Raw genomic sequence first — 25,431 nt, forward strand, 5'->3', positions numbered from 1 at the left:
TCCATGTTGTTGCAAATAAGATGATTTCATTCTTTTTATAGCTGAATATTATTCTGTTGTGTATATATAGGACATCTTTATCCATTCATCTATCAATGGACACATGCTGTTTCCATAAAATGGCTACTGTAAATAATGCAATGAATATAAGGGTGTATATATCCTTTTGAATAAGTGTTTTTGCATTCTTTGGGTATATACTCAGTAATGTGATTACTGGATCATATGCTAGTTCTATTTTTAAAATTAGTTTTTCTAAGAATATTTAGTGGTGTGGGAAAATACCCACCATGGGTTATGTGGAAGGAAAAACAGCATATGAAACACAATGCTATCCGTTATTTTTATCTACATGATGGTGACTGACAATTGCCATTTTCTTTACAATTTTATGTATTTTCTTAATTTTCAAAACTAAACATGTATTACGTTCATAAAAATTCTGAGACACATATATTCACAAATCAGTATCGCAAGGTGAAAAAATCAATAAATCTGAAGCTAGGTCAATTGAGATTACCCAGTTGAAAGAGCAGAAAGAAGGAAAATTAAGAGTAAGTCTAAGAAGTATGTGGGACATCATTAAGTGTACCAACATATGCATAATGACTCTCAGAAGGAGAGGAGGAAGGGAAGCACACAAATTACTCATAGAAATAACTGTCAAAATCATGCTTCAAATTTGATCAAAGACATGATCTACAAATCCAATTCAAGAGAATCTTGAGGCAGCAAGAGAAAAAGAACTTGTCATGTACAAGCGATCCTCAATAAAATCAGTAACCATGGAGTTCAGAGTACAGTTGGAAGACAAAGTGCTAGAACAGACATATTCAAAGAACTGCCAATCAAGAAATCTGTATCTGACACAATTATCCTTCAAAAATGTAGGAGAAATTAAGGCATTCCCAGATAAAAGCAAGGGAGCTTGTTACTGGTACATGATTCAAGAAATCCTAGCTGGAGTCCTTCAGGTTGAAATGAAAGGGCACCAGACAGTAACTTGACCCCACATAAAAGAAATGAAAAACACCAATTAAGGTTAGCTACATAGGTAAATTATAAAAGTCAGTATTAATATACTTTTAGTTTTGTAAGCCCTCATTTTCTGCGTGTTTTAAAAGACACCTATATAAAATAATAATTATACATCTATGCTGATGGGCACACAATGCATAAAGATGTCATTTGTGGCAATGACACAAAATGGGGGCAACAGCTATACAGGAGCAAAGTTTTTGTGTACTATAAAAAGTTAGTATTAATTCAAACTAACTCTTTAATAATCAAGTGTTAGTCTAATCCACAGGGCAAATACCTGTAACTAGACAAAAGATAAACAAGGAACTAGAAGACTTGAACATTAAATCAACTAGACATAACAAGTATATATAATTCACCCAGCAGCAGAATACACATTCTTCTAAAGTACACATAAAACATTCTCCCAGAATATATATATTAGGCCACAAAACAAACTTCAAGAAATCTTAAAAGAATAAAATCCTATAAAATTATATTCTCCAAGACAATGGAAAGAAAATAGAAATATAAAACAGAAGGAAATGTGAAAAATTTATAAATATGTAAAAATTAAACCACACACACTCTTAACAACCAATGGGTAAAAGAAAAAAAATCACAAGGGAAATTAGAGAATTCCCCCTAAGATGAATGAGAATCAAAATATGACATACTAAAACTTGTAGGATACGCTGAAAGCAGTGCTTATAGGTAAATTCACAGCTGTAATTGCCTACATTAAAAAAATAAAGATCTTAAATCAGTAACCTAACTTTCTAACTTAAGGAACCAGGAAAAAAAAGAGCAAACTAGACCCAAAGCAAACAGAAAGAAGGAAACAGTAAAAAGTAGAGCAGAGATAAATGAAACAGAAAACAGAAAGAGATACAATGAAGTAAACCAACTAGGTTCTTTGAAAAAAATTAACAAATAGACATGCCTTTAGCTAGACTGACCAAAAAAAAGTGTACTTTCTTGCTTTCTCTTGCTCTTTTTCAAATGTACATATAAATAAGGAGAGAACCAGTAAAAAGGGAAAAATTTAAGGCAGCTGGCTATTATGTTCATCTTTGATAGCCAGAACAGAGTAGTCAATTTTTTTTATCTTTATCTCAAAATCAAGCTTAGGCCTAAAATTGAGAAAATGATACTTATAGCATCTTTCTGATAATTAAATGAGACAAGAATGTGTAAATTACAAGGCCAAAACAAACATTCATTAAGAACTTAATAAAAGCACATGTTACCAAATATTGACGCATTTAAGAGATTCACTGTGGCATTATTCATGATAGAAAAATACTGAAAAATAACCCAAACAATGAGAAATGTTCTGTAAATGGAGATACACATATGATGGCATAACTTTACAGCATTCAAAATATTCATTTACAGAAGACATAAAACTGTATTTTAATATCAATTTCTTCTCTATGGTATTAGTTTCATTCCCAAAAATGACTGTCCACCCCAAACAACAGAAGAACATATAGTTATACTTTCTTTGAATGCTTTTAGCTTCATGTTTTCAACACTCAACTTTTTAATACATCTTAATTTTACTTTGATGAAGTAGAATCTACTTTAAATGCCTCACAGTTTGCCAGCTGCTATATTATTATTTATTGAATAATTTCTTTTCTGCTAATGCAAAATGTCATCTTTACTATAAATTCAACTCCTAAGTATTGGATCTGTTTGTAGAAATGTTCAACTGAATTCCACTGTTACTACCATGCTACTTTAACTCCTACAGCTTTATTTAAAAAGTAAATACCCAGTAAGAAAAGTACTTCCCTCATTACATTTTCTATTTTCTTGGCTATTCCCAGGGCTTGCAGGGAAGAAACATGGAATTCGCTGATAACTGTGAGGATAAAAGATAACAAACATTTGATGCCACATAGAAGAGACCAAGTATGAGACTGAGGTCAAACCAAGGATCTGAATCTACAAGGCAGAATAAGCTTGGAAGGCTATACAACTTCGCAATTGTTCTCCTTTTGTTTCTTCTGTTGTCACAACTAATTGTTTTACCATACTTCTGTTATCTGTGTCACCACAAAATCTTTCCTATCTTTTATAACCTAATAAAAATCAAGCACCAACGATCAGAAAGTTATGCTAAGCTGGAATCCTTAAAAAACCATGTGCCAAGCCAAACCTGATTCATGAAAGTCTGTGACATTTATATTACCATTATATTAAACACAAAGAAACATTTCTCACAAAATTATACAAATATGGGATAAACACTGATGCTAGGATATTAAAGTTATAAAATTATATATACCATGTACTCAGCTATGTAAAGAAATATGCATAGAAGACTAAGAAAATCTACCAAAATGCTAAGGATACATGATTATGATAAATTATCTTTTGTACACTTCTCAATTTGTTAAAATACAGAGCACATATTTTTATTGTAAGGAAAAGTTTCTTTTGCAGCCAACAAAATAAATCTATGGAATGTTTGAGATTCTATGGTATTTAGTAGTACTACTCACAATAACTAGTTCTTTGTCCTTTTTATTATGCACAAATATCTGCTTTCTCAACTATGTGAGCTTATAAGGAAAATAACAGGTTTTGTACTACATCCAGCATAGGGTTGGTCATGTACTTCTTGAATGGTACTAACTGGAAGGGTTGGGTGTGGATTCAAGAGCCAGGTCTCAGACTGACACATCCAGGCTTGGAATAAAAGCCAGGCTATATATATGGTAACCCTAAACACCTAAGACAGTAACAGCAAATAATAACTTCATCAGAGGCTAAAAGCTCATAGGCTTTTCCCAAAAATAATATAACTTCTGAATCTCATTATCTTCACCTACCCTGTAGTGTTACCATGATTCTAAGCAATCATTATCTACTGACACTCAATAAAGTAACTATTTTATCAACCATGCCATAGAGACATATTTGACACCACCTCACTAGATGGGATTTTCTAAAGAATTTAAGTATTCAGACATCACGAAAAAAGCTTGACTTTGAGATGGAACTGTTAAGAATTCAGTAAGAGTTTGTAACTTTACACAGAAGGAATAAACTAGACCAGTGGTTTTCAAATTGTGTTCCCTGGACCAGTAGCCTTAGTATCACCTAGAAATTTGTTAACAATGCACATTATCAGGCCCTGTCCTAGGCCTACTGAATCAGAAACTGGAGGGGGAAGGAGATAATGGGATGTGAACAGAGAAGAGAGACCAATCTATGGTTTAATAAAATTAGTCTGATACACGTTCAAGTTTGAGAACCAGTATACTAGACCTTCAACAAAACCAACTGGCTTAAAATGGATGAAAGATCTTACTCTGAGACAGGAATCCATCAAAATCCTAGAGGAGAACACAGGCAGCAACCTGACTTCAGCTGCAGCAACTTCTTGTTAGACACATCTCCAAAGGCAAGGGAAATAAAAGCAAAAATGAACTACTGGGATTTCATCAGGATAAAAAGCTTTTGCACAGCAAAGGAAACAGTCAACAAAACTAAAAGGCAACCTAAAGGACAGGAGAAGATATTCACAAATGACATATTAGATAAAGGGCTCGTATCCAAAATCTATAAAGAACTTCCCAGGGTCCTGGAATCAAGCCCTGCACCGGGCTCCCTTAGTGGAGAGCCTGCTTCTCTTCTCCTTCTCCAACTATCCCTCCTCCCTCTCCTTATGCTCTCTCTCATAAATAAAATCTTAAAAAAAAATAGGACTTATCAAACCCAATAACCAAAAAATCCAGTCAAGAAATGGACAGGAGACATGAACAGACATTTCTCCAAAGAAGACATACAAATGGCTAACAGACACACAAATAAATGCTCTACATCACTCGGCATCAGGGAAATACAAGTCAAAATCACAATGAGATATCACCTCACATCAGAATGACTCAAATGAACAACTCAGAAAACAACAAATGTTGGTGAGGATGCAGAGAAAGGGGAACCCTCTTACACTGTTGGTGGAATGCAAATTTTCCGGAGTGCAGCCACTCTGGCAAACAGTATGGAGTTTCCTCAAGAAGTTAAAAAATAGAGCTACCAAAAAAAAAAAGAGCTACCCTAAGACCCAGCAATTGCACTACTAGGTATTTATCCAAAGGATACAAACACAGTGGTTCAAAGGGGTATATGCACCTCAATGTTTATAGCAGCAATATCCACAATAACCAAAATATGGAAAAAACCCAGATGTCCATTGACAGATGAATGGATAAAGAACAGTGGTACATATATACAATGGAATATTACTCAGCCATCAAAAAAGAAAACCTTGCCATTTGCAACAATGTGGATGGAACTAGAGTATTATGCTAAGTGAAATAAGTCAGAGAAAAAACATATGATCTCACTTATGGAATTCAAGAAATAAAACAGATGAACAAAGGGGAAGGGAAGGAAAAATAAAAACAGAGAGGGAGGCAAACCAGAAGTGACTCCTAACTACAGGAAACAAACTGAGGGTTGCTGGAGGGGAGGTGGGGGGAGGATGGGCCAATTGGGTGATGGGCATTAAGGAATGCACTTGTGATGAGTACTGGGTATTCTATGCAACTGATGAATCACTAAATTCTACCCCTGAAACTAATAATACATTATATATTAACTAAATTAAATTTTTAAAAAAATTTAAAACAACAAAAAACCCAACTGGCTTTTAACAATTCAATAAGCCTTCCTGGAGAACTGTAAACTACATTTGCAGTTCACTAACCCACTGTTCATACTTACAACTGGCCCACATCACTGGGTTAATGAAATCACTAAAAAACCATCATGAGAAGAAGATACCACATACAAAGTCATTTTTCATAAAGACCAAAACATGATGTTTAACATTTTTTTCTAAAAGCGATTCAACTTAATCCAAGAGAAAAACAGGCAAATGAACAGATAATTCACAAGAGCAAATCCTAATAGCCAAACCCGAAAAGATGCTCAAATTCACTACTCATCAAGTAAGGGCCAATTAAAGTAACATGGAAATTGCTGGGACTCTTTCACAGGATCAAAAGTATCAGTAAGTAAGGGCATATATATAAGATTGCTTAATGTAGCAAACACTGTTCATAAAAGGAAAAAAAAGTATGCATTAATAGGGAAATAGTTGAATAAATTATGGAACACCCAAACTATGGAATATTATGTAGCCATGAAAAGAATGATATAGAAGTGATTTAGCAAAATTTTAACAAACCATTAAATAAGAAAATTGAAAAAAAAATAAATAAATAAGAAAATTGAGTTACAAAAATGTCCTGTCTTTGTAATTCAGTGACAAAAATATCCTAAACATGTCAATATGAAGATAAAAATATATACACAAGGATACATTTTAGGTTGTAAGATGACCCAAGAGAAAAAATACTATACCAAAAAAGTGTGGCAATATGTATATATTTATGTAAAATAATGTATATATATGGTTTTAAAAGAAAGTAAATATAAAAGAGACTATCCTGTAGTTTATGTGCTGACAACCATCTTCAACGATAGCTTCCACTTATGTGCTTCCAACATGATCAACATTAAACATAGGAGTTTTATTTATGACCTCATTTAGTTTATACCTAAAATCTATGAGGTAGATATTATAATCCCCAATTTATAGATATATAAACAGATTAATTGTATCTGTTGACAGAACTAGGTCCTTCTAAACCCACGTTCTTAATCATATGCAAGTGCATACATCTAGTTGTTTCACAGGGTATACATAAACAAAAAGAATTCAGATTCAGGAAGCAGTCTAAAAAATGAAGAAACATGAAGCAAAATGTCTACTGAAGACTACTGTTATAAGAACTGTTATATTTCAAAAGAACATGTAGAAGAAAGCAACCAAGGTCAACAAGTTACATTTTTAGAGAATTTTACGTTTTTGAGAATAACTAAGTTTTAAAATTTTTAATAGGGAGTTTGAGTAACAGTAGTTACTATTACTAAACATCTAGCATATTATGCCTAATCCCTCAAAAACCTGTAAGATGCTCTTATTTGCAACAACAAAGCATCAAGCACATAATGTAGTAACAAAAGTTGCAGTCTATTGCACCCATCAAGATTCGGAATTGTCTGGGACTTAAAAATCAACCTTCCATCTACAGTCTTTATGTCAGCCCAATTCAGAGGAAAAAGGAAGCACATCTGTCAAAGGCAAAAGGAGTCCAGAACACAACAGAAAATACAGCAGTTCCACCTTACCTGCAGTTTCACTTTCTAGGATTTCAGTTACCCACAGTCAACAGCAGTTTGAAAGAAGATGATCTTCCTGACATATTGTCAGATGGTCAACTAAGGATATATCACGATGACTACATCATAATGCCTAGTCATTCACCTCACTTCATCACATAGGCATTTTATCATCTCATATCAACATAAGATGAAGAGTGAATGCAGTACAATAAGTTATTTTCAGAGAAACCATAATCATGTAACTCTTGCTACAGTACATTTTTATAACTTTTCTATTTTATTTTTAGTTACTATTGTTAATCTCTTACTGTGACTAATTTACAAACTAAACTTTATTACAGGTATGTATAGGAAAAAATGTAGTATATATGGGTTTCAGTACTATACAGTTTTAGGCATCCACTGGGAATCTTGGAATGTATCCCCTGAGGATAAGGATAAGACAGTGGGAGACTACTGTAATAGCAATCATTTAAGCAATCCTTCCTGGTGAGAAGAAAAGAACATGATGATCTTGAACTACCCAAAAACAGCAGCAAAAAAATTCTGCACTTTGTATATGTGTGTGCCATGTAAAAGTATAGTATGCATCTTAACTTTTTCTTTCTAAATGGTCAGAACATTTAACTTAATAAAATATGAAGTATTAGCTTAAATTAATTGATACATGCTGTTACAGCTCTACACAAAATACCAGATTAAGTAGAGTACTCTTCTTCCATCTCTAAATGTAAAGCTTGTTCTGAAATCTGAAAACCATTCAATATGGCACATCCCTTGGAAAGGGTATGGCACATATAAGCAAATAAGATCTAGTTTCAAATCCCAAATCACTGCCTAACTATGGAGACTATAAGCAAATCACTTTACCTTGCTTAACTTCATACTCTTTATCTACAAAATGAAGGTAAGAATTCCTACCCTCAGAGTATTTAAGAGGATTACATATAGTAGGCATTGTATTAGGTAACAACTAAACTATAGCAAACAATGGAATGTTACAGGCATTAAAAATACCTCTACAAAGCCATTACAAATTCTTACATTTAATTATAAAATATGTAATACATTATAACTATAAAACATACAAAGTAGAGAATATAAAAAGTGGAACCCATCATCTTTTCCCCCAATTCAATTCCTTTTCTAAGCTTACTATTAAGATCTGCAACTTTTGACACTTTATTAATATAGTTTTACTTTGGGACTTTAAAAAAAAAAAAAAACCATGGATGGGGATCTTCAACTAACTTTTCTTGCTAAGAGATCCTTTCATTGAGGAACTCTTTTAGAGTCATATATATGCTTGTAACTTGTTAAATATGCTTCAAAATTTTTTCTCAATGGTGCAGTGAGAATACTTAAGCATAATTTTTGTGCACATTTGAATGTTTCTAACATAATTTCCTTAAAATAGAACTACTGGATGAAATAAAATGTATATACATTTTAAAATGAAAGGTACAGGCCAAGTGACCCTACAAAAGGACATTTTTATGCCAACAGTACCTTAAGTACCAGTTTCCCCACAACCTGGCCAATAATAGATATTATTGCTAATCTAATGGTAAAAAAATGATCTCATATAATGCACATTTCCCCATAAATCCTAGTGCAATTTTTCATGTTTTCCTGACCAATTAAAAAAAATTTCATATTCTATGAATTATCTGTCCATGTACTTTTGCATGTTTTTCTACTCAGTTACTTACATTTTTAATGACTTGCAGAAGCTATTTACATCACTCCTTTGTTGTATATCATGCAACTATTTTTTCCCAGTTTAAGAAGTCATCTGCCTTTTATTTATAAATAACTATCTTATCATACAATAGTTTTAACATTTTCACATAAAATCTGTCAATTTTTTTAAAGACTTATAGATTTCTTGATTTAGGAAATCCTTCCTCATGAAAGATGTTAAAGAGTTGCCTATATCTACCTACCTCTAAATACATTTGTAGGATGTATGTGAATAATGTAAAGAAATGATCTAAAAACATTTTCGCCTCAGTCAATTGTCCCACTTTTCCTTATAAGGCTTACTATTTTATTCTGCAGACATATTTGTCTGTTCCTATGCCAATTAACAAACTTAAAACATTGAATAATGCAGCCTTGCTGCAGTCACTCTTGCTCCTGCCAGTTAGTTCTAGGTGTACCAAGCCAGGTGTGTCTCTAAACTCACCTATGTCAGCTGTATATAAGTTAAAATACTAATATAAAGAACAATGATTTAAACTGAAAAAGGAACTATTTTTATAAAAACTAATCTGAATATTTGGCAAAGGCTAAAAGGCAAAATGCTAAAATAAATAGTGTCAAATTAGGGAAAAGAGATCCAGGGGTAAATTATTCAGGTTACTTTACAAACTAATGTCTTTACACCATTGTTGCTCTACTTTAAAGAAATCAGAGGACAGTTATAACTTACATAAATAAGAGAACAGACTATTTCTGACTCAAAGTCAAGTCTGTGGCTTTACATTAGAAAAATAGGAAAAGGAACTGACATTTGTGTTTTAGTTTTTAAAAAGCGGTATATAAAAAAAAATAAATAAATAAATAAAAAGTGGTATATACTGGGGGACCTAAGTTGCTCAGTTAAGCATCTGACTCGATTTTGGCTCAGGTCATGATCTAAGGGGTCATGGTAAAGACTGAGCCCCACACCAGGCTCCACACTCAGTCCAGAGTCTGCTTGAGATTCTCTTTCATTCTCCCTCCACCCCTACCCCCACTCACACTTTCCTCTCTAAAAATAAATCTTTAAAAGGGCTTCTACTATATTGAGTCTTCCCATGCAAAAAATGGTATCACCTGTCTCTAACAAATTATCATCTTTTAAATCTGTAAAAAAAGGTTTAGTTTTGTTCTAACAGATTTTAAATACTGCTGGTTAGCTTTATTTTCTTTTTTTTTAAAGATTTTTAAAAATTTATTTATTCATGATAGACAGAGACAGAGACACAGAGAGAGGCAGAGACACAGACAGAGGGAGAAGCAGGCTCCATGCAAGGAGCCTGACGCAGGACTCAATCCCGGGACCCCAGGATCACTCCCTGAGCCAAAGGCAGGTGCTAAACCACCAAGCCATCCAGGGATCCCTTAGCTTTATTTTCTTTTACTTATTTATGTAAATCATCTGATTATTGTCCATTCACATTGCTTTCTCCTTGCTTAAGGCAACACTTATCACTTCTGAGATCTATCCTTTAATTTTCTTTCAAAAGGAGATGAGCACATTTTTAAGTTTCAGAAATAGTACTAACCAATAAACATGTTTAGCCACCCCCCAACATTATTTTAAAAAGTTACTGAGGTTGCTATGTGTATTATTTGGTTCACTGCTTCTAACTGCTACATATTCCATAATACCCATGCACCACATTTTACTTATCTAGTCTACTAACTGCCACAATGATGCATTGTTCTCCCAGATGTTACCTTATGGAATAATGTTGTATCATCTTTGGGATATATACTCAGGAGTACCAGCCAAGGTTTCCTATAGCCTCACATGCCCAACACCATTACACAGTTTTCTAATATTAATCTGATAGTTTAAGAAATAAGCTATTATTTCTCTAATTACCAATGAATTTGAGGGACGCTGGAGTGGCTCAGTGGTTGAGTGTTTGCCTTTGGCTTAGGGTGTGATCCAGGAGTCTGAGGATCAAGTCCCACATCGGGCTTCCTGCTTCTCTCATGAATAAATAAATAAAATCTTAAAAAAAAAAACTACTGAATTTGAACATCAATTAAATATGCTGAATTCCCTGGTCTGTGAATTATCTATCCATAGCCTTTGTTTATTCTTGTTAATTTGGAGGAGTTCCTTAAATATACTACAATGACACAATTCCTTGACAGTTTTGAAAAAAGATTTATTTATTTATTTATTTTGGGGAGAGATGGGACAGAGGGAGGGGAGTCTCAAGCAGACTACACGCTGAGTGCAGAGCCCAATGTGGGGTTCGATCCCATGACCATGAGATCACAACCTGACTTGAAGCCCAAGAGTCACTCAAATGACTGCACAACCCAGGTGTCCCCCCTTGACAGTTTTAAAACATGGCTAAACAGTTATTGATCTATCATTACTCTACTAAGTTTTATCTTGGGCAGAGCTGCTTAGTGTTATCCACAGACCAACTGATATTCCACCAATTGTTTGAATGTTGTATTGGTCCATGACAAAGACTGCAACAGAATGTTAGTCAAAGGTATCAGTAAGTACATGGTTTATCTCAATGGATGTTTTTCTTGTCCAAGGAAGCAGTATGGAGTATGTATTTACATTCCAATATAAATGCCAATATCACAGTGAGTTATGATTTTCATTGAATGGGAAAGTCTTAATTTTCTATTATAAAATTTGAATTTTTACAGTAAGATTTATGCTTTGGGGTTTTAAAGAGTTCCTTCCCTACCAATAGATCACAATATAACCTTCTAAATTATCTTCTCTTAAAAGTATGGTTTTACCCATTATGGCTTATTTTAACTATACTTGTTGAAACTATGAATGGAGTCTTTTTCTAATCATCTAATTGGTTATTACTAATGTATGGAGGAGATATTTGTTCCTATATAGTGATTGTTTACTACTTGGCTACCTCATTATACTTTTATCAGTTCTAATAATTTTATACTGTCTCCCCAGAAAACCAAAAGCCTCAATCCCATCACTTTCAAATAGTAACAAGGTTTTTTAAGACTTCATTTATTTGAGAGAGGCAGAGAATGCATGAGCAGGGGGAGGAGGGGCAGAGGGAAGGGGACATGCACAATGTGGGGCTCGATCCCAGGACGTTGGAATCAAGCCCTGAGCCCAAGGCAGACACAAAACTGACTGAGCCACGCAGGCGCTCCATGTTTTCTCTTAATATGCATCCTTCATGTCTTTCTTTTCTCTTGTATTTGTTAGGACCTCTACTATAAATTTAAGTGGCAAATATAATAGCATTTTTGAGTAACTTTTGAATTCAATTGAGATGGTTCAGTTTTCCATGACTTCCGGTAGATGATTTATAAACTTAAAGGTTTTTTTTCCGAGCTTTCTAAGAGTTTATATTAGTTTTTATTTATGTCCTGAATTTTATCAAATTCTTTTGAAGCATCTACTGCAATTTGGCTTCTTTTTCCTCTGTTACTTGGGGAGCCAATATTGAATGGTCTTACATTTTTTGATAACATGAGAAATATATGTTAAGAGGGATGTCCGAGTGGCTCAGCGGTTGAGCATCTGCCTTCAGCTCAGGATGTGATCCCCGGTCAAGGGATCGAGTCCTGCATCGGGCTTCCTGTGGGGGGCCTGCTTCTCCCTCTATGTCTCTGCCTCTCTCTCTGTGTCTCATGAATAAATAAAACTTTTAAAAAATTTATGTTAAGATAGGTTACACATCTGTATATATGTTATCTGCAAATACAAGAAAATACGATCAACTTTTGAAGTAAGCTCCATCTGGCTGAATTAAAGGTGATTAATATTCTCTTTATACTTTTCTGTATGCCCTAGAATTTTCACAATACATGTTACGTTTAGTATCATTCAAAAATGACTTCTTTTTTTTAAAAGATATTTATTCATGAGAGACACAGGCAGAGGGAGAAGCAGGCTCCATGCAGGGAGCCTGATGTGGGACTTAATCCCAGGTCTCCAGGATCACACCCTGTGATTTAGGGCCAAAGGTGGCGCTAAACCGCTGAGCCACCCAGGGCTGCCTTCAAAAAATGATTTCTAAGAAGTGTCCAACTCTTGGTTTTGGCTCAGGTTGTGAACTCAGGGTTGTAAGATCAAGCCCTATGTTGGGCTCCACATTCAGCATGGTCTGCTTGAGACTCTCTCCCTCTCCCTCCCCCCTCTGCCCTTCCTCATCTCCCACCCACTCCCAGTTCTCTTTCCCTCTCTAAAATAATGTTTTTAAAAAATGATTTTTAAGGAATTGTGTATTTAAAAATAGCCTGATATTTGAGTTATAGTGTGAGGCAATCACTAATTGGCTTTTAAAGAGTCAGCTTTATCAATTTTATTTTTTACATTTTTAAAATTTAAATTCAATTTGTCAACATATAGTATAACACACCCAGTGCTCATCCAATCAAGTGCCCTCCTCAGTGCCTGTCACTCAGCTACCCCATCTCCCCATCCACCTCCCCTTCTGCAACCCTTTGTTGGTTTCCCAGAGTTAGGAGTCTCTCATGGTTTGTCTCCCCCTCTAACTTTTCCCACTCAGTTCCCCTCTTATCAATTTTCTTCTAAGAAAGCTTTCTATCTCTCTCAAACCCTAAGTATGTATGACCAATTTGTCTGTGGGAACAATATGCAACAGTTTGGTTGAGTTGAACTTTATTATATGAGAGGATTTTTTTTGCCTTCAATTATAATTACTACCATCACAAACCAATTACTGAGCACAGACATCACTAAGTACCTTACATTTTATTTTATTCTGAAACTACCCTTAAGGTAGATATACTAAATTCCCAGATGAGAAAACTAGTGTCAGAGCTTATAAGCAGAGACAAGACTCAAATCCAGATTGCATACTTTCTTCCTAAATAGAAGCTGATTCTAAACTTACTTTCTAGAAAAGCTGTTGCCATTTTTGAAAAAAGAGAGATTCTGCTTTTTGAGTAGAGATTCATGAAATCCCTCAAAATTGCTTAACAATTGAAAATACTTCTTAGGTTTTGAGTGAACTTCATTAAGGGGGTCCCCAGAATTCTATTCAATTAGGCCAGTAAACTTAGGGATTACTATCCATTTTGAGAATGCAAAAAACACCTGTGAAAAGGAACTGGTCCAATTTTTGTGCCTTCCCACTCTTTACCAATGACTCACCTCTGCCAAGTGTTGCAGCCGGGTTAGCAGTGGGGTTCTCTTGTCAGATCCAAGGCGTGTGATATAGTTTGATCTTTTGCTAAATACATACAGAAGATTAAGGACTGCCAGCACCACTTGCATATCAGAGGAAGCCAATAAAGTTGTCAAATGCTACAGGGAACAAAAAAGGGCAAGTTCATGGTATCAGGCACACCAGGCCTTGAAAACTTAAAATGCCTATGTAATAATAGATTTATTCACACATACAAAGCTATCAAGAAGTTTAACACTAAAAAAATCTGTAAGTATTTGGGCGCCTACTACATGCAACCTTGTCCTCAAGCAGTTTATAATCTGGGAGCAAGCCAGAAAGTCAAAAAAAAAAAAAAAAAAAAAAAAAGAAAGAAAGAAAGAAAAAAAGAAAGTGAGCAGCAGCTCAAAATTGCACAGGTGTCCCCACAGAAAAAAGCAGATTACTAGAGACAAATGTGGTATTTTAATACATAGTGGAACTCAAGAACATTAAGTCTCCAACAAGATTAAAGTATTGTGAAAAAAGAATAATTTTATGCTTCTTCTATATCCTTTCAGACAAATATAAAATTGGAACTAATTAAAATGCAGGGTCCTTCATATAGAAGCTAAAGAAATCAACAACAGCTGGTGGCATTTATGACTGTTACAGTATAGTATATGTAACAGTAACCCAAGAGTGACTGCTTAGATTTTCAAATAAAATCAAAGTTCATCAATATATTGGAGCATTTGGTCAATGTTAAAATCATTATGTCATTTAGCTGGCAATAAACCTAGGTATTTCTGGTTGCTGATAATCCTAAAGGCTACGGACTTCTTTTGCAACTAATCTATTTTATCTTTAACAGACTGCTTATTCCTCACTTAAAACACTCTGGGTGCTATACTTTAGTTGTTATTCCACTTCTTTTCCCAAGCCATTTCCTTTCAGTACTAATCTTGTTTCTTTACCAAAGACTTAGGAGAATTAACACTAACAACAGGGCACTTAGGCAATGAGTAATGTGTCAAGGAAATCAACTAATTGTTTAAGTGATTTGGGGCTGTTCTAATAACCTGGAACAAAGATCGGTTCCTGCAAATTCCCAAGAATACTTCAATACATGTATTACATTCTCATTAATTTCTTGAATCTGGAAAGACGGAGTGAAGGTGACAGTAAAGAACCTTCCCACCAACCTATGAAGGGTATCTATATCCAAGAAGTATGATCTTTGACACTGAAAACTCCAGATCTCCATAATGAAAAGGAAAGAATTATCAGTAAGAAATAGCAATTTCTTTATCTCTAGACATGATCAATTCTACCTGAAAAGAGATCACATAGGCTTGAGCTTCTCCTACCTCTATGGAACTGTACAGATGTCGGGAAAAGCTATACTCAATGAGCAAGGCTGTGAAGTTCAACACAGCCAAGAGAAGCATTTTCAGTTGTTCTCTTTCCGGCCTATCACATACAAGCATCCATGACATATTCTCCACTGTCTGTCCAGCATCTGCCAGGATTCCATCAAAGCGGTCCAAGAGATCCACCCAGTGGTATAACTCACACTGGAGAAGGGAAGAGAAAGAGGAATATAGAAGAATAAGTAGAAGTACTATGCAGGTGCTTTGCTACAATGGATTGCTGAGCATGCCACCCAAACAAGTTCACTTCCCACATTTGCTTCTCTTTAATCCTCCACCAGTACAGAAACCCATATGAGAAATATACTCTGAGGCATAGAAACCTGAGTTATTACATCCATCAAAATATATATGTGCTAACATTAGCTGACACCTTAACCAGGTCTTCAGAGGGAGTTCTGGCTACATTTTGAGGTCTATTAACACAATGACTCTCCCTGCCAGGACCTATTTTTTTCAGAAGTATTCATTTTTAGAGTTAAAGATTCTTTTAACTATCTCAAACTCATGTTGTCAGTTAACATAAAGGAATTCTGTGGTTGCAATTCTTTATCACCTATGGAAACGTTCCTCATCCTCAGGTAGCAAAATTTTCCTTTCACATTTTCTTTCAAAATTTCCTTGGTATTCACAAACTAAAAGCTACTGGCCTAGAGCTGCACTAGACATAGATACTTATTAAGTAATTGATGAATGATAATACCTCATTGTGGTTTCTCTTTCCATATCAGATAATACAAAATGATGTACTAGTCCCAGGAGCCCCCCCCCATTTTTTGGGAGCATGGGTTCACTTACCTTCCCAATGTTCCATGTTTTGATCTGTTGCAGTTCCAGGAGGAGTTGCTCATCATTACAAACTTTGAGTTTGTCTATTAAGGCTCTGCAGTCTGCAGGCTGAGAAAAATGGGTATTCATAAAGTGTTTTAGAGTCTGAGGGATACACACAAAAACCAAGAATGGGAAAAGGAATCTTTAAGCCAACACCACAATTTAACTTTTGATAGAATATGCTGCTTTAAAAATGGGAAATTTGCCAAACACTTGAGATTAAATGAAAATCTTATAATAAAACAATCCAGGGCAGCCCCGGTGGCTTAGCAGTTTAGCGCCGCCTTCAGCCCAGGTTGTGATCCTGGAGACCTAGGATCGCGTCCCATGTCGGGCTTCCTGCATGGAGTCTGCTTCTCCCTCTGCCTGTGTCTCTACCCCCCCCCCCCGTGTATTCTCATGAATAAATAAATAAAATCTTAAAAAAATAGAACAATCCATCTGTGCATTTTTAACTTGGACAGACATGAACATGTAGACAATCTACTTGGAAGGGTACAGACAATAGGAATAAAGGAAACTAGACATCAATGAAAACAAAAATGAAAGAATCTGTACCACAGTCTGAAAGTTAACTAGAATGCCTGATAAAAAATGTTCAATCAGAGGAACACTGAAAAGTCATAGTGGTTTTACAGTTAAAGGTGAAGTTTAGCACTGGCTATATTTTTCTGCAACATTAAACCCCCTAACTGTAGGAGGGCCAAAAGCTTCTGAACTTTGTAACACACTGGGACTTCATTCTTAGGGGATTCCATTGTCATACATTCCTGCTCTCTTTTACTGATGAAAAGGGCTTGTTTTTCAGGTAGTAAGGTGTGGATTAAGAATTTATAGTAAAGTTTCTGAAAGTGGAGGAGGAGGGCAGCTAGAGACTGGAACAGAGAAGTCTCCTATTAATGGATGGCAGCTAGAAATGATTACACTTGCTTTTTTCTCTGTAAAGCAGTATGGTATCCTGGAAATGGGCCTAGATTTGCAACCAAACAAAACTGGGTTCAGTTCTTAGCTTGATGTTTATTTTTTTTATTGGAGTTCAATTTGCCAACATTTAGCATAACACCCAGTGCTCATCCCGCCAAGTGCCTAGCTTGATGTTTAATAAGCTGATCATGAGCTAGTCCAATTTTTCAGCCACAGTTTTCTTACCAGGGAAAGAGACCTAATAACCTAGGTTATGTGAGGCTCAAATGTTTGCCACATACTAAAGCACTTATTTCACATAACAGGGGCTTAAATATCGAGAGACAGGATACTACTACAAAGAGTATATATGGGCTTTGGAATTAGATAGTTGGTAAGCTACTTCTTTAATCTTAGTACTCCTTCTGCAAAATGAGCTAACACCACCTATTTATCTAGCGATTATAATGAGTATTATTGCATTTAATGTCCTGTACCAGGGACGCCTGGGTGGCTCAACAGTTCAGCATCTGCCTTCAGCTCGGGGTGTGATCCTTGGATCCAGGATCGAGTCCCACATCAGGCTCCCTGCAAGGAGCCTTCTCCCTCTGCCTGTGTGTCTCTGTCTCTCTCATGAATAAATAAATCTTTTTTAAAAAATGAAATTTTGCCATTTGTGACAACATAGGTGGACCGTGAGGGCATTATGCTAAGTGAAATAGGTTAGAGAAAGACAAATACCATATAATCTCACTTATACACAGAATTCAAAACACACAAAAAAAAATTTAACAAACCCAAGCTCATATATACAGAGAATAGACTGGTGGTTGTCAGTGAGTGGTACACAGGTGGGAAAAAAGGGTAAAGGGGGTCGAAAGTAAAAAAAAAATTTTTAATGTCCTTCTTAAAAATAATACCTAGTATTAATCACAGTACAGAAAAATGGGATATGCTGCTCAAGAAAACTAGGCATCTTCAAGCAGGGGCACTTGGATGTTAAGTGGTTAAGTCTCTGCTGTCAGCTCAGGTCATGATCTTGGGGTCCTAGGACCAAGCCCCACATCGGACTCTCTGCTCAGCAAGGAGTCTGCTTTTCCCTCTCCCTCTGTGCTCTCTCTCTCACTCTAGCTCTCTCAAGTAAATAAAATCTTTAAGAAAAAATGTATAGGCAATGATCTAAAAATTCCAATTCCAGGAGTAATTTGCTAAGAGCTATCAAGTGTTGTGAACCAGGAATCTGTATACAGGTGTGACCCCAAGAACAAACCTGTAATAACCTAGTAGGTAAAAGAAAAAATATTTTTTATTTGCATTTCTCTGATTTTATTTGCATTTCTCTGATAATCTACAAGGTTAAATTATTCTGGAAGTTTACTGAATTTGTTCTTTTCCGAAATGACCTATGTCCATTTTGTCATTGGGACATTCATCCCTCCTACTGACGTAGCTACCTAAGATATTAACTACAGTTCACTGCTGAAGAACATGGGGGTCAGGAGTGCTGACTACCCCTGCGATAGAAAACCCAACTAAAACTTTTGACTCCGTAAAACCTTAACTACTAATAGCTTACTGTTAACTGGAAGCATCAATGATAACATAAACACTCAACATATTTTTATGGCATGTGTTATTATATACTGTAGTCTTATAATAAACTAGAAAAAAGAAAATGTTATTTTTCCTTTGCTTTAATGCTTGGAAGGGCCATCTCCATCTAACACCCAGCTAAACATTCATCTATATTTCACTTATAATTTTTCTTTTTTTTTTCTTTCTTTTTTTTTTTTAATTTATGATAGGCACACAGTGAGAGAGAGAGAGAGAGGCAGAGACATAGGCAGAGGGAGAAGCAGGCTCCATTCACCGGGAGCCCGACGTGGGATTCAATCCCGGGTCTCCAGGATCACACCCTGGGCCAAAGGCAGGTGCTAAACTGCTGCGTCACCCAGGGATCCCTATAATTTTTCTTTTAAAAATATTTGACTTTCAGTCTATCTAGAATTTCTTTCAATAGTCCCCACCCCTAAAAAGTCAAACAATTGTCCTGACATGGTTTCTTGACTAGTATTGTCCTTCTCTACCAATCAGTAATTCCTATAATTATCGTATGTGAAGTTCTTATGCACATGTACACTAGGATCCTTTCGTAAGTTATTTTCTTACACTGATGCCACTGTTTCAACTTGTGTAGTTTTGAAGGCAAGTTTTCTTTTTGCTCTTTGGCTTCCAAAATAATTTGAGCATATAACTGTCAAAAATAGAAGATGCCAAAACACATCAAAAACAAAATCAAAGGGATCCCTGGGTGGCGCAGCGGTTTGGCGCCTGCCTTTGGCCCAGGGCGCGATCCTGGAGACCCGGGATCGAATCCCACGTCGGGCTTCCGATGCATGGAGCCTGCTTCTCTCTCTGCCTGTATCTCTGCCCCCCTCTCTCTCTCTGTGACTATCATGAATAAATAAATAAAATCTTTAAAAAAAAAAAAAAAAAAAAAAAAAAAACAAAATCAAAGGGAAAGTATCCGCAACAGTTATGAAAGCGAACATACTCAATATGTATGGCACTCAATAAGAAACAACCTGATATTCCAACATCAAATACAAAATGAACAGCATGAGCGTCTGACAACCAATACAAAGCCAATAAATTTGAAAATATAAGTAATTAAAGCATGCAAATTAGAACCATGAAATATTTTCCCCTCACTAACAAAAATTTTAAAAATAATCTGTAATGCTGATGAGGGACAGTATGGGAAGACAGCATTTCTCACATTCATTAGTATACTGCTTAATAAAAAAGGGCAGGAGAATGTCCATGCAATAATCTTTAAAAGACTAGAAGAAATATAGCAAAATGTTAATAGTGATATCCATGGTGATACTTGCAGGCAGTCAGTTTTTAAAAACCAAGTGGCCTGTATTTAGAAAATGAACTAATTTATTATGTGCCAGATACTTTACTAAGCATATGCTTCACATCAAGGAAGGAAGAATTATCAACTCTGTTTGACACCTGCAAAAATCTAGTAAGACTCAAACTCATGTTTAATTCCAAAGCTTGTGCTCCTCAAACTACAGCATAATAGGATCTACACAAGCGTCATAACAATGCAATACTTTCTTAACAGCGAAATACAGTTTAAGCCAGCTGATTGAATATTGGACTAAAGCTGGGATTTCTACTGCTGACATAGATCAACTGACACGGTCACCCAATATACAGGTTAATACCGATTAAGCTGAATTGTACAATTAAGAATCCATAATAATAAAAAAGCTACAACACTGGCCTCAAAAGAAATCTAGTTAAGAAAGTTACCACTTAAATTTTCTAGAAAATAAAATTGACAAAGAGTCCGCCCCTTCCAAATACAGACAGAATTTGAATTCACATCTGCTCTTTCTATTATATCACACTGCCTTCCAATGCACAGAACAGCAGCTACTTCAGGTACATAAAGCTACCAACAGTTTAGTGCTCACTTTCTACTAGTGACTAACTTATTCACTTTTTTAATCAAGGGAAGCTCAAAAGTAAATCTGTTTCAAGACAACCTGCTGTTTTATTGCACTTTGTATATATAAGTGATAATGTATTTGGAAGATTAGTACAGTTGAACTGTCAGGACTTTTTCCAAAATGAAAAAAATAGACCATACTTCTGGATACTTACAGCCTCAGTAGGTGTCTTTTTCAGTTTAGTCCTGTCTACTTTCATGTTTTCGATTTTCTGTTTTATGATCTGAAAAAAAATTCCCCCAAAAAGTGAGAACTTAAAGTTGCAATCTTGAGCACTACATGCTTGACATAAACAAGACAGAATGAAGAACATGCAAAACGCTTAAAGCAAAAATTCTGGAGTTATGATGCCATGCCAACTCAGAAGCATGGAAAAGGAATATCTCCAGACAAAACTGGCCTACATCCATATGTTGCATAAGACTATAATCAATTTAAGCCAAAATTAAAACATTTTTTAAGCAAACCTCTCAAACTCATAATTGAAAATAAGAGATTACATTGTTTTTAACACACTTCATGATGAAAAAATTTACCATATCCTTGCAGTTCTCTGGAAAACTTAACAATTCCACTTCTGGGAATTTAGTCAAAGAAAATCATAAGGATGTATACAAATATTTAACCACAAGAATCTATACTGCATGACCATATGTAATAGTGAAAAATTGGAAAGGACCAAATGTCCAAAAAGGATTGGTTTAAAATGAAATATTACCCAACTGTTATAAACACTGCACACAATTATATAACTAAAAGATGTTCATGGTGAAATAAAAATGTTACAAAACAAAATAAACAATATAAACCTATGTTTAAACTGCTTAGAAGGGGTATACATCAAAATGTTAACTCATTGCTAACCAAAAGGATTATTATGCATATACATCTCTGTATCTTTTGTTTTAAACCAATAAAAATAAATTAGTTGTGTTGTAAGAACAAAGGCAACACAATACTTTCATTTTTAAATTAGAAAATGATGTATAAGACTCCACTAGAAATGTTCTGAGCACAGAACACAATCATTTCTACTAAGGACATTTAATCATTTTTTACTAAGGCACAAAAGTGGGCAACCCACAGTATAAACCTAGGTCATCTTTCATGGTACACAGGTCCCTCAAGATGCCCAGACCAAGGTAGAGGAAGAAATAAAGTTTCTCCCATTAGCAACTAGGACACATGGACAGAGGTAGAGGTGAAATGAAAGCTCTTTACACACCGATTCTCCTATTAATAATGTATTTGCTACACAGCATAACTGAAAGCCAATGTCTCTCCCCCAAGAAGGCCATCATAACACAAAGCTGACCAAGCACAAGTCTAAAATTCAGGCAGCTTTTGGTCTAGATTTATTCCAACATACTCCGTACTGTGGAAATAAAGTTTATTTGCCTGCACGGTTGGCATCTATTTAACCAATGGGCATTCAGGAAAAATTAATGAAACATCCAGAATATACTCTAAAATGTTTTTATAGAGACAAAAAGTTTTCCCTCTATGGTTCACATGTTAGGATATGAGGTTCCAGATTACTTTTTAAAAAATTACCTCAGCATCTAAAGGAAAGTGAACAGAATGCCTGCTGCCAACAGCTTCCAAGTATCTAAAAAAGGCCAACAGGATTCTGGCAACAATCTGATCCAGGTAGTAGAAACTGTAAGTGAAGTAACCTGTATTCAGTTTTGGCTTTTTCTCACAAAACACACTCATTACCTAAAGCAAGTGACTATCACACTATTGTGGCTGCAGTTATTTGCTGGGAGGCTTTAAGACTACCTCTACTGCAAAAGTAGCAGCCAGCCCCAACACCATAAAACCAAATTACTGAATGTCTTCCTTCCAAAATTAAGAACAAGGTAAGGATGTCCATTCTCACCACTTTGATCCAACACAGTGTTGGAAGTTCTAGCAATGCAATAAGGTAAGAAATGAAATGACGGGTATACAGATCAGGAAGGAGAAAACAAAACTTCCTATTTGCAGATGACAAAGGATTATATAGTAGAAAACCTCCCAAATGTATTTTAAAAACCCTCCCAGAACTAATAAATGATCTCAGTAAAGTTGCAGGATCCCAGATAAACAAATTAATCTATTTCTGTATACTGGCAATGGAAACATAACCTCCAAACTGTAAAAGTACACTACCACTCACAATTGCTCAAAACAAAACTTGAAACACTTCAGTGTAAATCTAACAAAACATGCACAGGACTTGTATGTTGAAAACTATGAAATGTTGATTTAAAAAAAAATCAAAGGTATAAATATATGAAGAGACATTCTATGCTCATAGATTAAGACGACTCAACACAGTAAAGATGTCGATCCCTCTCAAATTGAAGGTTTAATGCAGATACTATCCAAATCCCAGTAAGAATTTTTTGGTAAATAAGTTGGGATTATTATAAAATATAATGGGGCACCTGGGTGGCACAGTCAATTGAGCATCTGATTCTTGGTTTTGGCTCAGGCTGTGTCTCAGGGTTGTGGAATCAGGCCCTGTATCAAGCTCTGTACTCAGAATGGAGTCTTATGATTCTCTCTCCCTCTGCCCCTCCAACCCTGTGCACTCACTTGAGCTCTCTCTCAGAGAACTTTAAAATGTATATGTAAAGACAAAAGAACTACAATAGCTAAAATAATTTTGAAAAGAAGGAGGAATCACTCTATCCATTTATATGACATACATATTCATCTTTCTCCCCTATAGTAATCAAGACTGTATATGTAGTATTGGAGGTGGGATAGACACATTAACAAATCAGAATAGAAACCAAATAAACTCATACAAATATGCCCAACCGATTTTTTTTTCTTAGTGAATGTGGGGGGAGGGGAGAAGAAATCTTAGGTAGGCTCCATGCCCGGCAGAGCCCAATGTGAGGCTTGATACCAGGACCCTGGGACTGTGATCTGAGCCAAAATTAAGAGTAGGCAGGTAGACTACATTCTCCCTCCATTACAACTGTGTCACCACCACCATTGTCCCGGGCCCCCTTTTTTCTTTTTTTCCCCTCTTCTGTCTTTTTCTACTTCTTCTTTGGGATTCTTGGCCTTTTATTTTTTACTCTTCGTTTTTCACTTTAGTGGTCCTTTTGTTTTATTTTGTTCTGATCTTGGTTCTTAATTTCTGGCCTCTGACCTCTTCAGAATCATCTAGGGTGAAATTTACTTAGGTCATGGTTGACCCATTAATAAAGCCATTCTGCACTGAGCAAAATAACTAGAAGGAAGAACTTACCACAAAAGAAATAATCAGAAACAGTCCTCTCTCCCACAGAGTTACAGAATTTGGATTACAATTTGATGCCAGAAAGCCAATTCAGAAGCACAATTATAAAGCTACTGGTGGCTCTGAAAAAAAAAATCATAAAGGATTCAAGAGACCTCATGGCTGCAGAATTTAGATCTAATCAAGCCAAAATTAAAAATCCATTAAATGAGATGCAATCCAAACTGGAGGTCCTAATGACAAGGGTTAATGAGGTAGAAGAAAGAGCGAGTGACATAGAAGACAAGTTGATGGCAAGGAAGGAAGCTGAGGAAAAAAGGGAAAAACAATTAAAAGACCATGAGGAGGGGATCCCTGGGTGGCTCAGTGGTTTAGCGCCTGCCTTTGGCCCAGGGCGTGAACCTGGAGTCCCGGGATCGAGTCCCACGTTGGGTTTCTGGCATGGAGCCTGCTTCTCCCTCCTCCTGTGTCTCTGCCTCTCTCTCTTTCTCTATCATAAATAAATAAATCTTAAAAAAAAGACCATGAGGAAAGGTTAAGGGAAATAAATAGCCTCAGAAGGAAAAAAAAAAATCTACATTTAATTGCGGTTCCAGAGGGCGCCGAGAGGGACGAGGACCAGAAGGCATATTTGAACAAATCATAGCTGAGAATTTCCCTAACTTGGGGAGGGAAACAGGCATTCAGATCCAGGAGATAGAGAGATCCCCCCCTAAAATCAATAAAAACCACTTAATACCTCGACATTTAATACTGAAACTTGCAAATTCCAAAGATAAAGAGAAAAATCCTTAAAGCAGCAAGAGACAAGAGATCCCAACTTACATGGGGAGAAATATTAGTTTAACAGCAGACCTCTCCACAGAGACCTGGCAGGCCAGAAAGGACTGGCAGGATATATTCAGGGTCCTAAGGGAGAAAAACATGCAGCCAAGAATACTCTGTCCAGCAAGGCTCTCATTCAGAATAGGAGGAGAGATAAAGAGCTTCTGATAGGCAGAAACTGAAAGAATATGTGACCACCAAACCAGCACTGCAAGAAATATTAAGGGGTACTCTGTAAAAGAAAGAGGAAGCCCAAAAAAATAATCCACAGGAACTGAATAGGTACTACGATGACACTAAATTCATATCTTTCAATACTAACTCTGAATGTGAATGGGCTTAATGATCCCATCAAAAGACGCAGGTTTTCAGACTGGATAAAAAAGCTAGACCCATCTATTTGCTGTCTACAAGAGTCTCATTTTAGACCTAAGGACACCTCCAGCCTGAAAATGAAAAGGTGGAGAACCATTTACCATTCAAATGGTCCTCAAAAGAAAGCTGGGGTAGCCATCCTCATAGCAGATAAAGTTTATCCCGAAGACTGTAGTAAGAGACGAAGAGGGACACTATATCATACAAAGGGTCTATCCAACAAGACC

The 25,431-nt window shown here is 35.8% G+C and overlaps 1 protein-coding gene across 16 annotated transcripts in view; it reads right to left on the bottom strand.

Moving 5' to 3' along the window:
- The window catches only part of HUWE1 (HECT, UBA and WWE domain containing E3 ubiquitin protein ligase 1), a 175,171-nt gene that overhangs the window by 108,878 nt on the left and 40,862 nt on the right, over window positions 1-25,431 (bottom strand). For 15 of the 16 annotated variants that reach the window (XM_025468549.3, XM_049107089.1, XM_025468548.3 and 12 more), the window contains 4 exons: window positions 20,918-20,986; window positions 16,301-16,399; window positions 15,440-15,646; window positions 14,078-14,230 (listed from right to left, as the gene is read on the bottom strand). In XM_025468549.3, coding sequence (XP_025324334.1) covers window positions 14,078-14,230; window positions 15,440-15,646; window positions 16,301-16,399; window positions 20,918-20,962 — 504 coding nt within the window. In that variant the 5' untranslated portion in view covers window positions 20,963-20,986. Of the gene's footprint in view, window positions 1-14,077; window positions 14,231-15,439; window positions 15,647-16,300; window positions 16,400-20,917; window positions 20,987-24,013; window positions 24,127-25,431 lie in introns of all 16 variants that reach the window. The other variant, XM_049107093.1, reaches the window with a different exon arrangement.

This window comes from Canis lupus, chromosome X, assembly GCF_003254725.2.
Source record: "Canis lupus dingo isolate Sandy chromosome X, ASM325472v2, whole genome shotgun sequence".
NCBI classification, from domain to species: Eukaryota; Metazoa; Chordata; class Mammalia; order Carnivora; family Canidae; genus Canis; species Canis lupus.